General features: G+C 38.8%; 1 protein-coding gene across 1 annotated transcript in view; it reads right to left on the bottom strand.

The window, feature by feature from the left end:
• Positions 1-658: 658 nt before the first annotated feature.
• The window catches only part of COL15A1 (collagen type XV alpha 1 chain), a 123212-nt gene continuing 103122 nt past the window's right edge, over positions 659-20748 (bottom strand). Inside the window, exons 28-37 of the mRNA XM_080580151.1 lie at positions 17243-17292; positions 15043-15153; positions 14386-14530; positions 10687-10751; positions 8535-8663; positions 8301-8360; positions 6907-6966; positions 5818-6003; positions 2606-2721; positions 659-2258 (exon numbers count right to left, since the gene is read on the bottom strand). Of these exons, the coding sequence (XP_080436277.1) occupies positions 2042-2258; positions 2606-2721; positions 5818-6003; positions 6907-6966; positions 8301-8360; positions 8535-8663; positions 10687-10751; positions 14386-14530; positions 15043-15153; positions 17243-17292 (1139 nt within the window). The 3' untranslated portion in view covers positions 659-2041. The remainder of the gene's footprint in view (positions 2259-2605; positions 2722-5817; positions 6004-6906; positions 6967-8300; positions 8361-8534; positions 8664-10686; positions 10752-14385; positions 14531-15042; positions 15154-17242; positions 17293-20748) is intronic.

Genomic DNA, 20748 nt, shown 5'->3' with positions numbered 1-20748 from the left:
TGGGAAGCAAATGTTAAGATTTCTCTAATGTATCACTGATCATGTTTAACTGTTTCAGTTTCCTCCTAAGCTCTAACAGCTATCCAGGATACAAAGAGAAGTTAGTCCTGTGCAATGATCAGCACAAACGGAATTCTACACGCATTTCTGCTGGGCCTGACTTAATGCTCATTCACTATCTCCTAAAAACTGTATGTTTTTCTGCCTTCTCCCCTCCCCCTTTGAGCACTTGTTTTTGATCCCATCTCTTATCCCCAACTTGTCATTGCAGTTTTAGCCAAGGAAATACCCAGCTCCCTGTGACTGATGGCTCTAGCTCTGGAGTGGAAGAGTAAGAATTGACTGTAATTACTGGCTGCAAGCATAAACCGAGGTTTAAATCTAGGTGGCTCCTGCTGGACGTACATAAAAAAACAATTTATTTTCCCCCTTGAAGCTTCTGTGACTCAGAGTGAAACCCCACCATACATACACAGCTCTTCCAGCTGTGCAAATTAAAGGAATACAGCATTTCACAAGTGCTCAACATTTTAGGGAAATGGATATACTAAAAATGAGTGCAGTGAATTGTTATGCATACATTTAAAATGTAATATAGAGGCTGTTTTTGCCTCATTAATGAGTCATGGCTTTTCCAAGAAAAAAAGAAGATACAATCCAGCTGACCCTGGGAAATATGCTTTTATAATAATTGAAAGAATAAAGCTGGATTTCACATTATTATGTAATAATTAAATCAGTTTAGTATAATAAATGTGATTTGGCTTGCTCTTGTCTTTTGAAAGTAGTTATCTAGTAATTTATTAATTTGCTGACAAATAAGAGTATTATGTACTTAAAACACAGACTTTAGATTAGATTTTTAAAAATGATAACATGGGTCTTGAATTCCATAGTTACCACCAGAAAAAATACAACAAAATACCTTTTTTAAAGTATGCAGTAGACAAATATGTAGGCAAAAGACTTAAGATATTATGGTGATACTGTTTGCCAAGAACATTAGCATTTACAGGTCATTTCCATCATTGCTGCTGTGATTATATATTAACAATTCCTTCATTATGTGAATGCCAGAAGGGTAAATTCACAAAAAAGGAAAATCACTTTTACATGTAACTTAGTGAGATAACAATATCTAGAACCTATTGTAAAGAAACGATGACAGATATTTTTCATTCAGCAATGCTTGCCACAACAGGAAATGACTTCCTCTAACATGCAATAAAATAAATAACGGTCAGATGGCTTGTTTGTCTGCATATACTTTGCAAAGTTCTGCCAGTTAAAACAGGATGTTTTCTATTAATGTTGTTCCAGATTTCCTGATAATGATAGCACCAAAATAAGGAGAAGATTTTGTCTATGTGAGATTCAGTTCTCCTGCATAAAGCCCTATGCCTAGAATCTGCAAATAGTGGAAGTAAGAAGTCAGGTTGCTAAATTCATGTATAAGAACAAGGGTGAAATCTGTAAAAGCTTATGGGAGGTAATTACTTAGCTTCCTCAGAGACTGAAAGGTGAGCACCTTCGTTCTTAAAAATTTTTGACAATTCCATCCCTGCAAGTTTTAACAGCATTCCCTTATTTACTCGGGGACAGCATGTATATAGACATATATTTAAATAGTGCCTTGAGTGTTCAAAACCTATGCAAGTGAAAAGAACATGCATCTTCTCAACTATGAAGAAGCATCAGCCTTGCTGAGCCGTACTGCTTCTAAGATAAGCTACTGAATCTTTCCTGTAGACCACACTAGACTTTCACTGATCTTCAGACAGAAAGAAGAGGGGCTGTGAGTTAAGTGTTGGCAGACCTTGAACCATGTGGGGTTCAAGTGGAAAGAAGGGTTTAAGTCAGCTTCATGTGACATGGGATATTTCACCCAACTGGAATATGGTTTATGTTGAGGTACGTTTTCCTTGGCTATTTTTTCCTGAAAGGTGCAATTGCAAAAAATAAAATATTTACATCAGTACAAATAAAACTTCAGTGTCAGCTTTTTCTGTCATAAGATAGAATACTATGTGCAACAGGTGAATTATTTTCCTTGGGGATCAGATACAAAACTGTTTTCAATACAGAGAACAATAAACTGATTGCTACAGCTATATGCTTTCTGATCGAGAAGTTTTCCCTTCTTCAGTGGTGATGCTTGTCCCATAGCTGCCAAATCACTTGTGTGCCAGGCTTCACAGTAGTTGCTAACCATTCGGATCCCATTTGCAGTTGAACCATGCCATATTACTTTTTGAGGCCTGAAAAGTAATGCTAACAGGTTATTTGCTGAAAGAGTCTATTTTGTTTCATTCACCCGCATGCCTATATGGTGACTTTGTTCTGTTCATACCATATGACCATTTTTTGTTGCTCTCCTGCTTTGAAGCAAACAGCATGTGGGAAAAGATGAAGATAGAAAGCAGAGGAAGAAAAGGAAAACACAGCCTGATATCTCAGTTGAAGGCTATCTGAAATGGAAAAGAAGAGAGCATAAGAAAATAGAGATTTTTTTTATCATATTTCTAATAGCCCAAGGTATTGCCACTTTTACTATCTGGCAAAAATAAATGTCATGTTAAACTTTAAAATGACAATGTAAACTCACCAGGATGGGTCTGTCATGACATTTCTCCCATCAAAGGAGTATATTGGAACATTAATGTTGAATTCTCCACCATTGCCTTTAAATATAGATTCCCAGTTGTGGAAAAGCATTTCTCCCTGTTAAAATTTCAAAGCCATTTTTACAAACAAAATAATATGTCATACCTGACTTTTATAGACTTCTCAGTAAATCTAAAATCTTATCTTCATTTAAGAAAACTTGTGATTCCAGCTTTCACATCTTAGATTCTGCACAATGCTCCTGAATGAATCCAGCTATCATCTCTCTGCAAATAGCTCTCTGACCTTTGCCTCATAGTTGCATCTCTGCTCTGTTGTCACTCTGAATATTCAGCTTGATCGTAGAACTATACAGTCATAGAAAGATTTTGGTTGGAAGAGACCGACAAAGATGACCTAGGTACAACAGCCCTGAGATGGGCAGGGACACCTTCAGCTAGATCAGGTTTTTCAAGGGCCCACTGAACCTGGCCTTGAATGCTTCAAGGGATAGGGCATCCACAATTTCTCTCGGCACCCTGTTCCAGTGCCTCACCACACTCATAACAAAGAATTTCTTCCTTATATTGAATCTAAATCTAACCTCTTTTAGTTTAAAGCAATTACCCCTTGTCCTATCACTACACTCTCTGACAAAGGGTTCCTCTCCAGTTTTCTTGTAGATACCCTTTAAGTGCTGGAAGGCTGTAATAAGGTTTCCCTGGAGCCTTCTCTTTAAGCTAAACAACCCCAACAGTCTTAGCCTCTATTCGTGGGAGAGGTGCTCCAGCCCTATCATTTCTGTAGCTCTCTTCTGGATCTGCTCTAGTAGGTCTGTGTAAAAGAGAGGGAGAATCACTTTCCTCAACCTGCTGGCCATGCTTCTTTTGATGCAGCCCAGGATATCACTGGCTATCTGGGCTGACAGTGCACATCGCTTGTGTCTAATTTTTCATCTACCAGTACCCCTGAGTCCTTCTCCACAGGGCTGCTCTCAATTCGTTAATCACACAGTCTGTACTGGTACTGGGGATTGCCCCAATCCATGTGCAGGAACTCACACCCAGGCTTGTTAAAATTCATGAGGTTTACGTGGGCCCACCTTTCAAGTCCTTCTGGATGACACTCCTTCATTTCTTATTACCACTGTCCTTCTCCTAACTGTCTAAGGGGTTGTTTAGACTTGATTAGAATAGACTACAATAGAATAGAATAGTTCAGTTGGAAAGGACCTACAAGTATTATAATTATAATTAGACTTATACAAGTCTAACTGCTTGACCACTTCAGGGCTGACCAAAAGTTAAAGCATATTATTAAGGGCATTGTCCAAATTGTCCAACACTGACATGATGCCCCATGCCTTGACATGGGGCATCAACCACCTGGCTGGGAAACCTGTTTCAGTGTTTGGCCACCTTCACGGTAAATAATTTTTTTCCTAATATTTAGTGTGAGCCTCCCCTTGTGCAGCTTTGTGCCATTCCCAAGCATCCTAACATTGGCTACCAGGGAGAAGAGATCAGCACCTCCCTGTCCATTTTGCCTCCTTGGGAAGTTATAGAGAACAAAGAGGTCACCTCTCAGCCTCTTTTTGTCCAAACTGGACAAACCCTAGTGATCGCACGATCTCTGATGGGATTCATCCCAGGATACTCAGAGAGCCGGCTGATGTCATTGTGGGACCTCTCTCAATTATTTTTCAATGGTCTTGGGAATCTGGAGAGGTCGCAGTTGACTGGACCAGATGGCAAATGTGGTCCCAATTTTCAAGAAGGGCAAGAAAGAAGATCCTGGCAATTACAGACCTGTCAGTCTCACTTCAGTGCCTGGTAAAATTATGGAGAAGATTATTCTGGGAGTTATTGAAAAGCACCTGAAGGACAATGCAGACATTGGTAACAGCCAACATGGGTTCACAAGGGGAAGGTCATGTTTAACAAATTTAATTTTCTTATATGACAAGATCACCCATCTAGCTGACCAAAGGAAGACAGTTGATGTAATCTGTCTGGATTTCAGTAAAGCTTTCAATACTGTCTCTCACAGTATCCTTCTGGACAAAATGACCAGAATACAGTTAGATAAAAGCATAATAAAATGGGTGAACAATTGGCTGATGGGTTGGGCCCAAAGGGCTCCTATAAATGGGGTTACATCAGGATGGTCATCTGACACTAGCGGGGTTCCCCAGGGCTTCGTTTTAGTACCAGTCCTATTCAATGTTTTCATAAAATGATTTGGATGTAGGTTTTTGGAGCAAGTTCACAGACAATACCAATTTGGGTGGAGCTGTTGACTCCATTGACGGTGGCAAGGCCTTGCAGAGAGATCTAGACAAATTAGAGAGCTGGGCAATCACCAATTGCATGAAGTTTAAAAAGAGCAAGTGCCAGATTCTGCACTTGGGAAGGGGCAACCCTGCTTATACGTACAGACTGTGGGATGAGATGCTGGAGATCAGCCTCACCGAGAAGAGGGATCTGGGGGTTTTGGTCAACAACAAGCTGAATATGAGCCGACAGTGAATACTTTAGCTGGCTTCCCAGGGCCCAGAAATCTCTTTTGATAGACATCAGGCTTCTTGATCTGACATTTATTTATTTATTTTTCCTGTGAGCCACCCAATATCACAGAGACATGGTTTGTTTTCCTCAGTTTTAGAGTGTGTCTGTTTATGTGAGACTACAACTTGAACCGTGCTGCAGACTCTTGCTTAGACTCTCTGCCCAGGTTCAAGGGGGTAAATCCATCACTCCTAAGCACAGAATTTGCCTTTATCTTAAGAAATGAGAAAGGGCATTTTAGTCTACTGTGCTCTGTGTTCATAGTAGAAGGTAAAACATAACTACTATCTTTGAGAAATAAGGATGCATTTTCTTTGCTGATATAAAAAATATCCAGAACACTGAACATTATACTGTTGATTTGTCAGTAGTCTACTTGAAGTATGCCATTCTCACAGCTTTATTTCTACCATAAGCTTTAGGATATTGAAAGAAGTAACCCCTGAAAATGTAAAGGAAATGAGAGTCTTTAACTTCCTGCTTTATCACTACCTTTTTCCTCCTGTAACCTGATTCCAAAATATGAAGGAAAACTTCTTTATAAAATGCAATTTGTGTTGGAATTTTTAAGCTTTTGGCATTTTGTAAGATTTTGGGGCACCTACAGCTTATCCTAATATAACAAATACTAAGCACTCACTCTTACCTTAAGATTGACTATTGGTAAATTGTATCGGTCTGTTTTTCTGACAACTGTGGCCAGATCTTGCAAATGTGATGAGAGAAAAGCTCTATAAGTAGCTGTCAAACCTGCTAGCTGGGCCTGTTGAAAACACTGAAAATCTGCTCTCATGTCACCAGAAAATGGCAAGTTTAAAGCCACCAGATGCAGCTGGAGAAAAGAAAGAAGAAAAGCCATTTTTTTTAAAGTATATAACACGAGAAAGACATATATTTGAAAACAACTACCCTCTGTCCCCCGCCAGCACAAGACCTAGTACCTTCCATTCTTGGTATTAAAGTTTTTTGCCATAATAATAATATTAAATTCCTTAAATCTATTCAGCCCTGTAATATATTTCTTTAACAGTCAGGAAACCATGAATTATATACTCTTTAAAAACTTTTTAAAGTAGCTAATATCTTAAAACAACAGTCTCAAAAAGTTAACAATATAATCTGAAATCTTACAGGCATGGAAATAAGTACTAAGAGGTGACGTACACCATTTGAAATTTCACTATTACCAAATATTAGAACTAGCATACTTGAGTCAAACAGTACAAATGCAAGAACTATTCCACTTTTTTTTTTTTTCTTCATGTAACTCCATTATTTTGCTTTCCTTGTCTGAATATTTTAAAGTACTTCAAATGAAGGCTTCTATTCTAAAGTGTCTATTTAAAAACAAGTAGCATCATGAAGATAGAAAAGATTCTAACTAATATTTTAGTGATTTAACTGTAACACAATTATTAGCTAAAAATTACTGTGTTGCAGATTTTTTGGCGCAATCACTGAGTTAAGAGGTATTCCTAACATAGAACCAGTTTTCGTTTGTTTGTTCATTTGTTTCTTTTTTGAGATATGAAAGGGGCTAGGGAGACTAAAATAGTCCTGGAGGAAACAATTTAATATTTTATCTGAGATGTCTAAACTAGTTAAAAAAAATATTTGTAAATTTCTAAAGCAAAATCTGTTAATTTGAAGAGGAAATATTACACATCTCCCTCAACATGCAAATTGGAATATTTTGAAATGCAGCTATAAATTGCAATACAAATCTCATACTTACTACTGGCTTTCCATTGTTCATATTTGATATTGGACTCGGTGCCGGAAGAGACTGAAATCCCTGTTATTTTAACACATGCAGATGTGTATGTTAAACATGTTAGTTAGACCAGAATTTTAGACATTGAATAATATTGTACATAAAGTAGACATTGAATGTTGGAGAATCTGAAACTATATTGCATCAGAAAAATAAACCCGAACCATGTAGCCACAATACTTTATCTATGTATCTTCAATTTAGTTTGTCACATAAATACGTGTTTGAAAGCTGTCCTGGCCAAGTTGCTTTGCTAGATCCAAGTGTAACCATTCTGCAGTACTCTGCCATAGCTGGTGTCAGCACCAATATGCACCTGGAGTCCCACATGGAAGTGGCCTGCTCTTGGTAGGAGCAGAAGACCTCTTCAGGAAAAATAACATTGAAAGGACAGGAAGAATGTGGAAACAGAAAGTATAGTGGTTGGGAAGATTTCTTAAGGCCTTAGTAATTCCCTCTCCTAAACAAGTGGAATGGAGAGACCAAAAGGTGGATGAGCTTCAATAGCTCTCTCATGAACAGCAAAATTTTCTTCTATAGTCATGGAAAATATGAGTAACGAGCCAGTGAATGTAGCGGTTGGGAAAATAATGTGGTGTCAGCTGGAGGTTGCAGAAAATTTCTTATAAAACGAAGTCTAGACATCTTCCCAGTGTGATAAGTGCATTTCTGTCTGACCTAGTCCAACTACTTTTATTTTCCCAGCCTTTTTCCTTCTCATGAGCCTTCATAGCACTCTCTTGTCCTTTCATTATCAGTAAGATCAATTGACCAGTCATCAACAAGACTTCTCTATCCCCTTTGCCACTTCCTGGGTTTCATCCTCTTACGATTTTTTGGGACAGGCAGCATGTTCACATGCAAATTTGGACAATAATCCGCAGAATGGAGTCAGGTATAAATTAACACGTGATATTTTAGAATAGATCTCAGTACCCCACTTATCCCAATGTGGGATAAGCTATATGCAGGTGATGATGATATAGCATAAATAAAGCACTATAAACTTTTAAAGAAAACCTGCTTTTCAGAGACACTTTTCTGAGTTTCCTTGACAGAAGTGTTATGAAACAGAATACCGATTTCTTTTTAGTAGGCGGTCTGCTTTGTCCTGCATTTTGTGGAGACTGTTTTGTCTTTGTCATGTTTGAAATCTCAGAATATAATGGAAAAAGACTAATGGCTGGCCAGCTTGAACTAGTTTGCAAGCTTATGTAGTGGCAGGATACTTTGAACTGACAAGTCTCAGCAGAAAATCATGTTGTGCAGGGACCTCCCTGCAACTTTTGCCAAGCGTGTCGTCTCTTTTTGCACATTTAGACTCATTTTTTCACAGTCTAGTATTTTGTACTTACATGGCTTGATATGGCTGGAGGAGGAAGGCTGTCAGCAGGGATGGGAATTAGCTCACCAAGCTGAAAGAACCCAAAAAGAGAAGCAAACAAAATCATATCAGTAGGAGCTTATGAGCTAAAAAAAAAAAAAAAGGTATCTTTGCACCCATACTTCTCCACCCCTGTAAAAATATCTGCAACGATTCCATTTTGAGTAAGGGAGCTGGAAAGTATTAGGATGTAGTGCAATAATACCTGCAATTTTCTCCATCCATTCCGAACACGGATAAAAACCTCACTGGTTTCACTCAGATAGATTAGCGTACCTTCTGCTACGAAATGAACCTTTTCCAACATACCCGCAATGTTTTGGAATGTTGTAATCTGTCAAGCAGCAAAACAAAAGATGCTTCATCAAACACACAAAACATTTTGCAAGTTAAATTTAAGTTTGATTTAAACACATAAATGTCAAGACTTCTTGCTCGGGAAATGCTCATAAAATCAGTTTTTTGTCATTCCATACAAAAAACTTCAATAAAAAAGACATACTTTGGCATAACAGAATCATTACTCTGTTGATTTTAATAGAACTACACCAATAGTTAATTTTTCACAGAGTGAGATGATTGTGTCTCTAACATTTAGCATACAAGATTGAAATGGCAGAATTCAGAAGAGACTTGATAAGGTGTGTGATAAATATCACACACACTTCTAGATACATTTGTGTCTCTTTTTTTTTTTTTTTTAAATATTTTTGTGGTCTTGTTAATGTGACGTATTCAGATATTTATTCTATGGGTTTCATGGGATACAACTTTAAATCGGGCATCTGAGTGAGAAACAGCACTAATTGTGTATTGAGTTCAGATGTGGTAATAATACATTTTAGCTGAGCTGAAACCTTGTAGCAGGATTAATAGACAGTATTTTAGAATGGAACTATTTTCATAACCTTTTTAAAATTAAGAGATAAAAAGCAAAATACTTAATTTTCAAAAATGTCAGCTGTTGAAGAAAGACTGAATAAATCTTATGGAATCATTTGGGCTTGGTGAGCTGCAGATGACGTGCTCAATTAAATGTAAAAGTTGTTTTTACCAGATAATCTTTTTCGGAGACTCTGAAATGTGAGCCTCTAGATTTGGTAATCAATTGAGAAACAAATCCGTGGAAGACTGAAGATATGTTCGTTGCTGTGAGAAGTGATGTTGATGGAAAGGATAATTTTTTCTCTTTTCTTTGAGGGTGTTTTCTTCTAACTATTTTGTTATGTTTGCAGACCCTCTAGTTTACACAGCACATGATTTTCAATTTCTCTTTTATAGATCATCCGGAAGCTGAGACTGACATCTATCAGATAAGGACACTACCTCTGTCTTTGCCACCTGATGATAAGAACACAGTTATCTCTAAAGCCGCAATTTGCTTGATAATTGCAGTTGGTGCAAGAGTGTCAGAAGGCATCCAAAAGCTTTATGGATCATGCAGACCCTACTATAGATTTGTATATTGATTTTTTAATGTTGGTTTTGACCTAATCAGGCTTGTATTTCCTATCTAATAAAGTAGCTCCTAGTCTGTAACCACAGTTCTCTACCTTGAGGGACCAGTCTTTGAACACCTGTTTCTCCCCTCATCTGTAATCATTGACAGGTCCTGAATTTCTGAATTTCTATGAGAAATGCAGTTAGCAGACATATGATACTGTGCTGGTAAGGCAATTACATTCTTGTTAGTTCATTTGATATGGAAAAGGTTAAAAAATGGTAGTGAAACACTTCTGCTAGCTTGAATCTTTTTTTTTTTAAATTAAATTAAGAATATTTAATTTAGAAATTAACAAGACAGAAGTCTTAGGTGCCATTTTCTCTGGATGGATACCTGGGATAAAATTCTCATTTGATTTATCCAGTAAGAAAAGGAAAGAGTATTGTATTCTCTGTCATAATAAATTTTAGATTTGTTAGGAAAGTTTGCAGTTTTCATCTTAGAATCAAGTGACCTGAATTAGTGTGTTTTAGACTAGTGCGGATTTTTTTTTTTAATGGAAACTAGTCATTCAGAGGTTATTCTAGTATCTTTGCAAGTCAAGTGCAGTTCTTTCAGAACTGTTGCTTTGGGTATGGAATACGCACACCTTTCCACTTCTTTAACATCCCATCAATACTTGCATTTGTTTGAATGTACTGTTAGTAACAAGGAAATGCACAGACTTCTCTCATCACTTTTCCCAGCTGCATGGATTCCATTCTGAAACATGATGAGGTTTAGTAAATAAGAAAAGATTCTAATAAATAAAAATGCAGGACTAAGCTTTCTGTCTTCTGTTACTGCTACCAATGACCATGAAAAGATTTGAAACAAGATTGCTATGGCAAACTTCCATCTTTTGTTGTCTTACCAGATTCCTGCTTACAGGTGACCCTGGCTCTCCAGGAGGACCTGGTGGCCCAGGCATTGCAGCTGCTAAAACAAAACAAGCATACAACACATTTTGAAGGTCATCTGTCTTGAGAGAGAAAGTGAGTGACATAAATAAAGGACTTGGTGGTGGTGTCTAGGAGTAGTGAGAGCTTAAAATGGCCATGGTCTTTACATAGCCAAGCTCTGAATAGCTGTGTTCAAGCCAACTATAGAAAATGCATTCTAAGGATTTTTTTTGTTTATTTTTTATTTTTTTTTAAGCAATGGTGAAACAATCTTTTCTGTTATTTGGAAATTTAAAATCAGTATCTTGGAATTTGTTGCGGATATTCTGCAAACGAAGAATCAGATTGATTTAAATTGACCTGAATATTTCTTCTGCTAGCTGCTGCTGATGTGCACTTTGAAGAATTTTTACCTCCCACCCATTTAGGCTTTGAGGGAGTCAATTTATCCTTTGTTCTAAAAGTAAACAAAAATAAACTTTTACTTAGATAAAAAAATCACAAGTGTAACCTCAGCTATTGTTTCAAAGCCACAACGAGTTCTCTGGTGGTATGAACCTGAACCTCTAAGACTGTAGTCCACAACATATGTTACCCAGTACCTCTCTCTACTCCAGAACTGAATTTTTTCACCTTGAGCTGAAAGTCACTGTTTTTGGGAGTAAAAGCTCCAGGAAGGAAAAAATATTTGGAAGACTGAAAGCAAAAATACTGTGTGAATGCATATGATAATGGCACTTTGAAGCTTCTTAGAAGAAAGATCGTGCAGACCCTAGTGAGCATCATGATGTATCCCAGTGAGGCTTTGTAGCTAAAATCTGGGCAGATCTTGCATAAATCACAAGTAGAGATATTTCTGTGTATAAAAACAGAGACACAATGTAGGGGCAACAAAATAGATCCAGGGGTATCAACCAGAGTACGCTAGTATACTGCTGGGGGTGTATATAAAAGGCTCAGCAAGAAATACAATTATGAACAGAAAGGCATAATGTGAGCTGCTATGACATGGAAAAAAGAGAAAAAATGGTGGATCCCTGTCAAACTACCTGAAGCAGGGGGGAGTCTAGAATGTTCCAGCACACTGGTGAATCTGTGGCATAAAATATGCAGAAGTACCTGCAAGGTTCACCTCCTTGCCAATTCCCAGTTCCTACTTTACTGGGCACTTGAGAATAGTATCCAGTTGATCTTAGTCATGCAAATAGTCCCATAATCCCAAATGTGGACCAAATTGCTCTTCAAAGTTGAAGGAGAAATGTAATAATGTAGGAATATTCTCTGAAACCACCCTTTGGAGAAATTTAGTTGAGTACTTCTGGATAACCTCCCCACAATAATCTAAACTCCACTCATTCAGAGTTTACTGGATAGTTTGGAACTAGATGGGCTGAAGGAGAGTAAAAGAAGACAAGCTAAAGGAGTGTTTCTTCTGCCTTTGTAATTTTGAAGGGAATAAGGATCAATGATCTTCAGTGAAAATGGAGCTACAGATTCCCCCCCCCTTCAAATACAATCAGTGGAGCAAAAGTATTGAATATCTTCTGTTTTATTGTCTGTCTCCACTTTGAAGTAGTTTGATAATCTGAATAAAACATTGCAAGATAAAAATTTAAAATGTAGAATGGACCATTGAAGAGTCAGTAAAGCCTAACCCTGAAAGCAATGCTGCATTCCAGAACTTCATTTTTACCAATTTATAACTTCTGAATTGAGAGGCTGCAATTACATACCAATAAAGCAAGATCTACTGTTCAAAAACACTTATTTTTGTGAAGCCATGAGAACCCTTGAAATCACCTTTTACAAGTTAAAGAATTTATGCTCTGAGGATTCTCCAGAGCAATTCTTTCATACCAATAGCAGGGAAAAGGGCCTTATTTCTCACAAGAATTCAAAGCTATTTATCTGCAGATAAGCCATTCTTCTTTCCTCATATTACACTATGTGAGCTCCATATTGCACTAAGAGCTTTAACAGAGATCACTTGGTGCCTTGAAGATACTAAATAAAGAAACAAACACCTGTCACCATAATGTTTAGTAAAATGGACGTCCATCAGTGTGCTGCCTAAAGAAGCTACTTACAAATCAAAGAGGAAAATGTGTAGAAGGATGATGAAGACGAAGGGCAGAGTAGATAAGTGAAAGTATAGGGATGGAGTATTAATAATATATATGTATATATATATATATATATTCATCTGACTAGGTCTCTTAGCTAATATTCAGAAGTACTTGATGTAAATTACATTGGAAAAGGCCTGACAGCCTTTATGGACTTTATGGATGCCATGGATCTGTCCATTTTATTGTGATCAGGGGCTAATTCATGTACAGACCCATGTTCCAATGTTGAATATAGTAAGGATACTCATTTCCCAAATATTCATCAGAGTATGAACACTTCTGGTAAACACTCCATTAATAATATTTGCCGGATGACAGATTGGAAGTATCACCTTGTCCCTGGGCAGCTGTATAAACCAGTCTGACTAGGTTCAAGAAATACCTGCAGACTACAAACTGGAGGTGGAGGGGTCTATTCCCCAAAGCAGCATGCTGGAAACACAAGTGTTACAGGAAGCCGATCAATAGGTCTCAGAAACTGAGATCTGTATTAGCTAGGCCAACCCAAAGTTTAGGCAGAGTAGTTATGCATTATAACCTCTCTGTATGGTTAAAAATGCCCTTGCTGTTAGCATGTTGCCTTCCTTCAACTGAGATTAGGGAATGCTTTGTGTTGGAGGGCTGGTTTTACCTTACCGGATTCTTATGCTGGGCACAGATTCCTGACAGAGTCTCTCACTCAGTCATGACTGTTAAGTGATCCTCTGGCATCACACTCAGCAGTGATGTCAAGTGGAGCCCAGGACCCTTTCCATCAGAACCTAGTCTAAGGGCTGGACATTAGCAATAAGAGTCTTGTCACTAACAGACCTGCGAGCCAGAAGGAATCAAAATTGCAACTGACTTGAACGCTGACACTTGATTTAAAGCAATGCAAGATTGCAATAAGTCATCTGAACTTCTAGCACCACCTTGTTAACAAAGCTCCTCCCTCAGATGTGACTACCTGTGACACTTTTTACACCTTTTTCTAATCCAGTAAATTGAAAATGGTTAAAGTAACCAAAAGATACAGTAACCAATCCCAAAACAGATTTGCTCATATTCAGAATGTGCAATAACAACTAGTTTTTAGAAGCAATTCTATACCAGTTTCATTTTAGACCTAAAATCTACTGTGAGTACTGCCCTTATATCAAAGAAGAGCTTCCTGGCCCACATTAACAGCTTCCCAAATTTAGCCAGTCTGACAAACTTCACAAATATTTCAAGGCAACCTTGCTGTGTTATTCCTCTCCTCCTCTGTTACTTCCTCACAATCACAGTTAAAATAAGGTTTTCATGCATTAGTGCTCCCATGGCACTAGTCAATGAAAACTGATTGCAGAGAAATTGTCTCTTTTGTGCTCTCAGTTCCAATCCACACCCCTCAGGGAAATAACATCAGTGTGCAGGAAAGAAGGGAGAAACCTGATTCAAACATGAAGAATGGATGGATGGCTGGAAGAGCAGATACATAAAGGAAATGGTGACGAGAGAGGGTCATGTAAGTATGCATATGTGCTCACATACATAGTGAAAAACAAAATTACACCCTCTCACCTGAGCCATATATTGCAGGGGGTCCTGGTGGTCCTGGTGGGCCAGGTGGGCCAGGAGGTCCAGTTTTTCCATAACCTGGTAATCCAGGTAAGCCAGGTAACCCTGGAGGTCCTCTGGGTCCAACAACTGAGTCCCCTTTTGGTCCCTATGAACGATAAATAATACTACCTTGAATGTATCAGTTTCACAGCTGGAGGTCCTTCATCTCTGGTGGCAACATTTTCTGAAGGCAGGCCACGATGCCACTGTTCAGACATGAGTCATAAGCATTTTTTTTCAAAGAGCCATGGGAAATGAAAAAATACCTAAATATTAAACTAAATTAAAGAATTGAAGTTTCAGAAAGCTTTCTGATAGGTTTTACATAGTTATATATATTGCATTGACTTGTAATGCTGTTGGCAGCATGAATCTACATACAGATTTAGTTTTATTAGCCAGCTGAGCACAACACTATATCAGTTTTTCAGAGCAAATAAATTCCAATAGCGAAGTGTCTGTGTTTATGCCTAATGCAAGTCTGTCTCATTAATGGTTAGCACAGGAGTGTATATATTGTTCTTAACATCATCATGATGATTATTTCTCATTACAGCCTTCTAAGTTAAAACAATGTGTACCCACAAGTATTCCTGTTATACCCTTTATGTGACTTACAATTAATCCTGGTCTTCCAGGTGGTCCAGGAGGTCCTGTCAGGTAAAAACCTCTGTTTGGTTCTCCTTTTTCTCCCTTTACACCAGTGTTTCCATTGTCTCCTTTTTCACCCTTTAAACATAACATATTTGAAAGCATTCAGCTGAAGCAAGATCAGAACCCCATGCACTAGTCTTTTAAAGTTGCCTGAAATTTCTGAGCTTAATAAAGAAAACGATCCACTTAAAATCTTTTTGGCATCACTTCCTTCTTCAGTGATATGGGATAAAAAGGAATACCTCCTCTACTGAAGCTGCAAGAATTTCACAGGGAGGAGAGGATTTTCACAAGGATTTTCACAGAAGGATTTCACAGGCTGGGAAAGATGGAGGCTAGGTGGAGTCAGAAGCAAGTGCCTCTGTTGCTGTTTTCTAGTTTACCAAGGAAAAACACCTGATCTGTGCTGTAGCTGGAGGCAAAGAGGAAATTGGAGGAAGCGTAACAGCGTGCTGCTTTTCTCCCACATCAAGGAAAAAGCAAAGCAAGATTGATGTGAAATGGACAGATATTGAAAGATATGTTGCAAAGTGATGATTACCGCACATAGGTAATTAGCACACAAAAGGATGGGTATGTGTACCAGGATAATGGAAGAGATACCACACAAAATTGCAGGCACTTTGAACTGTATCTCTTCTCCTGTTCTACTTTGCTGATTAGCAGCTAGTTGGGGAACAGTGGCAGGTAAGAAGAAGCATTTAAATACTAGGTCATTATCTTTTGTACAAAGTAAGCCACTGCCATTGTAGGTTCTGCCCTCACATTATTTCCTTCTCTTTGTCTGCTGGTTTCTCCCCTCCCTTCCTTCCTTTCCTTCCTTCCCTTCCTTCCTTCCTTCCTTCCTTCCTTCCTTCCTTCCTTCCTTCCTTCCTTCCTTCCTTCCTTCCTTCCTTCCTTCCTTCCTTCCTTCCTTCCTTCCTTCCTTCCTTCCTTCCTTCCTTCCTTCCTTCCTTCCTTCCTTCCTTCCTTCCTTCCCCCCTTCATTTTTTTGGTCTATTTTGGTTCCCATTTTGAGAAATTAAGCTATGTATAGAGGCAGCAAAGGACAATGCAAGAGTGGCAGGTAGCTGGGGAAAGCCAATATAAATGGCTATGCATAGCTCCTCCTCTGACTCTTCTACTCTTCTTCTTCTTCTTTTTTTTTTTTTTCTTTCCCAGTCAACAAAACTATAAAGATTTCTTTATGGTATGCCATTTCGTAGAGCTGAAGGACTAGATGAAATTGTAGCTAAAGCTGTAAAGCTGCAAACACCGCTTTATTAGATCAAAGAAGCCACAATGGCTCTGCCATGCATGCATGGGACACTTCATGTTATAGAAATAACTTCAGTGCTCTCAGCCAAGCAGAAACAAAATCTGAAAAAAAAGACAGCAGTAGGAGTCCTTCAAGGAAACTGACAGTACCCCCACGAACCCCACCCCCATGAACCCTGTTTTCTATGGCATCATTAAACGATAACTTGATTCTACTTTTTTCAGATCTTGTTTTGATAAAGAGCAATAACAGCCTTGTTTACATAAAAGCATTTAAAATAGTATTGTGTAGGTATTCATTTTTGTCACTTAAAGCAGTCAGGAGAATAGTGGAACAGAGAGAGACCAAGCAAAACATGGTATGGATATGTTTTCTTTTACAAGATCTCAGTAAACGAGCATGGGGAAGCAGAAACGTGCTTTCCATCACTTTAATTTACTTTATTGATTGTGTTTAAAAGGTAAATAGTATTCATCAGAAGTGAATTTCTTTTCATGCATTGATTGTTGGTAATATTTTTTCTAGTCACCCTTTAGGAAATGGATGTCTCTTACCTGAGCTGGCATGGAACCAAAGGCATTAATTTACAGCAAATAGTTTATACCAACCTATGTTAGGTAGCAGTGAATAATGACTCACTTTAATACCACTGGGAAGGCAAAAAGCCTCACTAATATATATATTTTTTTCCAGAAGTAATCTTTATGTAGTACTGACAGCTATCTCTGTATTTGTAACAAACTTTTCTATGCAGCTGGAGTTTAAGGAATTAATATAATTTGTAATTGCTGATCCAATTATCTGTTTCATGTATTTCACTATTCTGTACTCTAGTATGCTTAATATATAGCAAAGATTGCTTTAAAAAAAGCTTAAAGAACTCAAACACAAATGGGATATAATTACCTTTATGCTATTAATAAAGTGGCTGAAATATGATGGAGGTAGAGGTGGACCTGAAAAATGAAGAAAATACAGTAAAGTACAATAATTATCTGTAATTTCCTTTTTAAAAGCACTGCTTTAGGTATTTTTGGTTTAGAGGTTTAAATGAAAATGATTTGCAATAGTAATATTAACCTTTAAATCTAACATTTTTAGTTTGGTTTCCTAATGAAACCAGGCTTACATGCCCTGTCTCACTCCTTCACCTTAATAATTTCTGAACCTTGCTGTGGATTTTAGTGACATTTGAAAGCAAAGAAGTCTCAAAGACAACAAGTACTCAGTTTTCTGAAAAATGCTCATTATAATCTCATTATAATGTCAAAACACACCTCCATCCCAAAGGCTACCCATCTCAAAGCTGTGATCACCCCTCACTGAGCATGCACTCTTGAATTTCTCTGAGCCTATACCTTTAAACAAAAGCAAGAAAAATTTGTACCAATCACAAGGAAGACATGTATGACTAGAGTCACTCAAGCTCCACCTAAAAGTAAGAAAATAGTAAAAAAAATGGCTCAAGAGAGGAAAATGTCAGGGGAAGACACCATCATAGACAAGGATATTGCTGATTTCTGGGACCAGTCGATGGGCTGAATGTCTCTTCCCCTCCCGTAGGAACGCCTATTGGGTGAGATTCAAACTCTTGGTTGTACTGAGTGCTTCCCCAGGAAACCTAGCATTTTCTATAGAGTTGTTTCATAAGTTAGCATGTGTAGTTGGTTGTGTTTGTTATATTCTTGGTATTTGCACATGCTTTGCAGACAGTGTATTTATCACCAGCAATCCAAAAGAACCTGTACTCCTGTTGCTTCAAAAAACTACACCGGTCATTTACTAGACTGAAGATGTATTGTACTATTTGTGAATCTGTGATTGTAATTAATGTGACCGGACCTTATAGTGCTGATTGTGCTATCTGTGCATCCGTGATCATGATATATTGAATGCAACTGGACTTATAGCGCCAATTGGACATCACTCAGAACCTAAACCCAGCCCCTCGGATATCTGAGGACAAGCTGGAACACAAGGGGGTTTAGGTCCTGCCAAACATCCTTACCCTTTAACACAAGAACATTCCATATGTTTTGCAAGCAATGGGGTGGCAGTCAGTACCAGCCCACTTCTGAATGAATTACAGTTGTACTATCTTTTGTGCAAGGACACCTTCATAGCCAACAAGAGAAAGAATCAGGGTTACTGCCATTCTGCTGATCACAGAACAACTGTTCTTTGACGTTCTTCTGTGAGAAAAACCAGTACCAGTACCAATGGTTATAACAGCTGTGCTGTGTTTTTTGCCAATGGTGGTCAGCCAAAGCTGTTGAGCCAGCACAACAAGTCTAAAAAGTATTCAAATATTCTGTGTTTGGAATACACTTGGAAAATGAATGTTTTACAGCTGCCAGTAACAGCTGGGGACATTTTCATAGAATCATAAAATATCCCGAGTTGGAAGGGACCCATAAGGATCATTGAGTCCAACTCCTGGCACCACACAGGTCTACCCAGAATTTCAGACCATGTGACTGAGTGCTCAGTCCAAACGCTTCTTAAACTCTGACAGGCTTGGTGCCATGACTGCTTCCCAGGGGAGTCTGTTCCAGTGCGTGACAACCCTCTCAGTGAAGAACCTCTTCCTGATATCCAGCCTGAACCTCCCCTGTTGCAGCTTGACACCATTCTCTCAGGTCCTATCACTGGTCACTAAAGAGAATAGATTGGTGCCTGCCCCTCCACTCCCCCTCATGAGGAAGCTGTAGACTGTGATGAGGCTTCCCCTCAGCCTCCTCTTCTCCGGGCTGAACAGGCCAAGTGACCTCAGCTGCTCTTCACACGTCTTCCCCTTTAGGCTCTTCACCATCTTAGTACTGGATCATGTGGACACTCTCCAACAGTTTCACATCCTTTTTGTACTGCGGTGCCCAGAACTGCACACAGTACTCGAGGTGAGGCCGCACCAGCACAGAGTAGAGTGGGACAATCACTTCCCTCGACCGACTAGCGATGCCGTGCTTGATGCACCCCAGGGTACGGTTGGCCCTCCTGGCTGCCATGGCCCTCCTGGCAGTCATGGGGGCTGCCATTTCTTCAAATGTGTTCTGAGCTTTGGGTGCAGCACTGTTCCAGCCATAGATCTCAGATCTCAGTATATTATCTCAGATGCAATTAGATCATGTAGACAGTGTATACATCTGTACTCTGGGACAGAAATGTATTGCCAGTGTGGCAGCTATTTTGATTTTATTTCAACCCTGACACCTATTGCTCAATCTATGAGAGGGAATGGAGAATAGACAGGTAGATTGGTAGGTATCCTTCTCAGATGTTGCTTAGTATTAATTTCTATGTTGGGTCATATTTTAGGTCTTCCTAGGAGACCTTTCAAGCAGACTAGGTCTATGCAAGGTATGTGAGGAATAGGGATGGCATCACTCTAAACAGAACCCAAAAACTCATGGTAGGGAACCAGTGGAAAAACAGGAGTGGCTTCAGATAGGATAGAAGAGCTGTGATCTGGGAGCTTAAGGCTGGCTATACCTACACTGGTAGTTAAACTACCATCTCTTTAGCCCGATGATCAAGTAGCATAGCTTTTATCCATACAGCTAAACTGTCTTCCTCTCTCCCAAAACAGGAGTAAGTTAACCATACAGCCTATTGTACCAATCCTTAGCTTAAGCTATCTCCCATGGTCTTGGAAAGTGTTATTTATTTTAGGCCAAATGTTGGCCAGGAAATATGCTAACATTTAAACTGCAGGACAACTGTCCCATGTCCTGGCCCTGTTTGGTTTACACAGCCAGGAAAGTTTGCCTGACGTGACTTCTCAAGGGCTTACCTAGTCCAGTCCTATTCTCTAGACATTCAGTAGAGGGCTAGTAGGCAATTTTCTGTAGGACCTTTGGGAATCTTAACACCAGCCAGAGGGAAACATGCTCATTGCATAGCCTGTGCTGGCAGACCAGACATTTTTATTTTGGTTTGTTTTCTGATGTTGCTGAAACAGACTAATAGCACTTTGCATGGGCATTATCAATAGCAAAATCACACCCTCACAATGATCATAAAGCTACAGAACTTTGGTGCCCTTTCTTTTAGAGAAAGTTGTGCTGCTTTCTGATCTGGGATCTGATTTATAAACGAACTCAGTCCCTGGAGCAACAAAATTCATTACAGGAATTAATGCTTGCCCAGTGAGATGCTGTCTTGTTCCCCCTCTGCTTTTCCTTTAATTCCATTCCTTCCAGTATTCATGAAAAGGAGGGTGATACTTCTTCATAAAGAAAAGAAAGTCTCAGGACAAACAAGCCAAAGGGTGGATTTGGATGAGTATTGAAACTTGTCTAGAATGCCAGGTATGAATGTGGCCTAGCAGGAAGGAAGAATCAAATGCCAGTATACTGCAATAAACATTGCATTTTAGATGAGCAGATCTTCAACTTTAGGGAATTGGGTCTGAG

The sequence above is a fragment of the Anser brachyrhynchus genome (assembly GCF_964034855.1).
Source record: "Anser brachyrhynchus genome assembly, chromosome: 2".
NCBI classification, from domain to species: domain Eukaryota; kingdom Metazoa; phylum Chordata; class Aves; order Anseriformes; family Anatidae; genus Anser; species Anser brachyrhynchus.
Note: the sequence above shows the minus strand (reverse complement) of the source record. Positions and strands in the feature narration are given on the sequence as shown.